Raw genomic sequence first — 2,536 nt, 5'->3', positions numbered from 1 at the left:
CCGGAAAATATGCTTGTTCACGTCCTTGAACGTATTAGCGACCACAACGTAGTACACTGTGAATACCAATTACAAAGTAGTAAACAAGAAAAGGCAACGAAATCTATTTACGATTACTCCCGTGCAAATATCGATGCGATTCTTACAGAGCTGTCATATTTTTCTGTGTGGTTCTTGGAAACCATGGCTTATCGCAATACAAATGATAACTGGCTCGCTATCCGAAGGAAGCTTATTGAACTGAAACAAAAGCACGTCCCCAAAATTAGAATAACGTCATCAACACAGAGCACATGGTTCACGTCCCAAGTGAAGAGAGCAATAAATAAAAACAAACGCCTTTACTCTAAAGCTAAGTTGTCCCACTCGGATGGTGATTGGCAGCGATACCGAGAACAATCAAATAAATGTAAAGCTGAAATTGAAGCATCTAAAGACAAGTTTTTTAACGGTGACATCGTCAGCATGATAATGAACAATCCGAAAAAGTTTTGGAAAGTAATTAACCCTAAACACTCTTCTCAATCCACTATACCAATCGTTAATAACGGTGTGCTACTCTCACCATCTGAAGCTGCGACTGAATTAAACTCGTTTTTCAGCTCTGTATTCACAAACGAAAATCCAATTCCACCTGACCTCACGTTTCCTTCAATTAACTCATCTATGAATGATCTCATAATTACACCAGAGGGAATAGAATCGGCCATCGATCGACTTTCGAATAACTCAGCGCCAGGTCCAGACGGCATCTGCACAAAGATGCTTAAAATGACTAAACCTATAATATCTCCCATATTAGCCACCCTTTTCCAGCAATCATTAGATACAGGAATTGTACCAGATGACTGGAAGGTCGGTCGTATCACTCCCATTTACAAATCAGGTGACCGATCAGTGCCCTCAAACTATAGACCTATATCCTTGACTAGTATTCCATGTAAATTACTTGAGCATATCATATCTTCCGCAGTTATGAAATATTTATCTGAACATAACTTTTTTTCTAACAATCAACATGGATTTCAGAAAGGACGCTCTTGTGAAACACAGCTTTTCGAACTTATAACTGATCTTCATCAAGCTGTTCACGATTCCATAAAAATCGATGCCATATTTATTGACTTCAAGAAAGCATTCGATAAAGTTCCCCATACTCGCTTAATGATGAAACTTAGCCGGCTTAACATACATGATAAAATTGTTAATTGGATCTCAAGTTTTTTAACCAATCGCTACCAATTTGTTTCCGTAAATGATCACTTTTCCGCTTTAGCAGAAGTTAAATCTGGCGTTCCTCAGGGATCCGTACATGGCCCAATCTTATTCTTAATTTACATTAATGACATCAGTAACAACCTGACCTCAACAGTTCGATTGTTTGCAGATGACTGCGTTCTTTACAGACAAATTATCACCCCTGAAGACACTAATATTTTACAGGCCGACCTACACAAAATTTCACTTTGGTGCGAGCAATGGCAAATGGAAATTAATGTTTCTAAAACAAAAACAATGACATTTACCAGAGCCAGTAACGTTCACTTAAGTTCATATTTTATGAACAGCATATGCATAGAGAATGTGTCTACATTAAAATATTTGGGAGTCCATTTAACTTCTAACCTTACATGGAATGATCACATTGATGAAATAATTTCGAAAGCAAATAAAACACTTGGATTCATTAGGCGAAATTTGTATTTAGCAAATCAGTCAACTAAATTATTAGCTTACACAGCTCTAGTTCGCTCAAAGATTGAATACGCTTCCATAATATGGAATCCAAATCAGACTTACCTAATAAACAAGCTGGAATCTTTACAAAATAAAGCAGCACGCTTCATCACTAAAACATACTCTAGAACATCCAGCATCACGGCTATCAAAGAGTCCCTCCAATTACCGTCTCTAGAAACACGACGACTGTTAGCACTACTTTCCCACTTCCACAGATTGTATCATACCCCGTCATCCTTTACAGCCTCCCATATCAAACCCCCACAAAAAATTTTCCCCCGCCTCGACCATCCCTTCAAAGTGCGTCCCATGTTTGCGCGTACGAATCTCCTGCGACAATCACCGCTCTTTCTAGCTATTCATCACTGGAATAAGCTGCCAAAAGAAATTGCTTCTATACGTGATCATGACTCATTTGTAAGTAATTTGAAGTGCAGTTTTACGCGTGTTGGGTAAAAGCAGAATTTTATGCCTTTGACGCATTGTAAGTGTATCTACATAGTTTGTACGGAGTATTGTTGTTGTTCTTTGTTTTTCATCATGTATGCAATTCTCTTTCCTTTCTTTCTTTTTATATTTTCTTGTTGTATTCTGTGATCTTTACCACGGTGTTCTATATTGCCTTCCCCCCCCCTAATTGTGTTTGAAATATCCTGTTGTTAACCCCCCCCCCCCCCCCCCTATGTAATGCCCGTAAGGGCCTTTAGGGTATCTGAATAAAAAAAAAAAATGAAATTTCGAGCCCACTTTCCCGTTCAAAAGCATTCAATTTTACGCGTTGTAGGAAGCCTGCGTT

The 2,536-nt window shown here is 38.5% G+C and overlaps 1 protein-coding gene across 1 annotated transcript; it reads left to right on the top strand.

Annotated features, from left to right (window-relative positions):
* Nucleotides 1-1,532: 1,532 nt before the first annotated feature.
* On the top strand, nucleotides 1,533-2,196 carry LOC126517614 (uncharacterized). The gene has a single exon (XM_050167402.3). The coding sequence runs from the start codon at nucleotides 1,561-1,563 to the stop codon at nucleotides 2,194-2,196; it is 636 nt and encodes a 211-aa protein (XP_050023359.2). The 5' UTR covers nucleotides 1,533-1,560.
* The last annotated feature ends 340 nt before the right edge of the window (nucleotides 2,197-2,536 follow it).

This window comes from Dermacentor andersoni, unplaced genomic scaffold (assembly GCF_023375885.2).
Source record: "Dermacentor andersoni unplaced genomic scaffold, qqDerAnde1_hic_scaffold ctg00000039.1, whole genome shotgun sequence".
Classification (NCBI taxonomy): domain Eukaryota; kingdom Metazoa; phylum Arthropoda; class Arachnida; order Ixodida; family Ixodidae; genus Dermacentor; species Dermacentor andersoni.
This window is presented reverse-complemented; position numbering and strand designations above follow the sequence as displayed.

Bases quoted from the DNA above. Each gene is read 5' to 3' on its own strand.
- LOC126517614 (XM_050167402.3), top strand. From the start codon at position 1,561: ATGAACAGCATATGCATAGAGAATGTGTCTACATTAAAATATTTGGGA.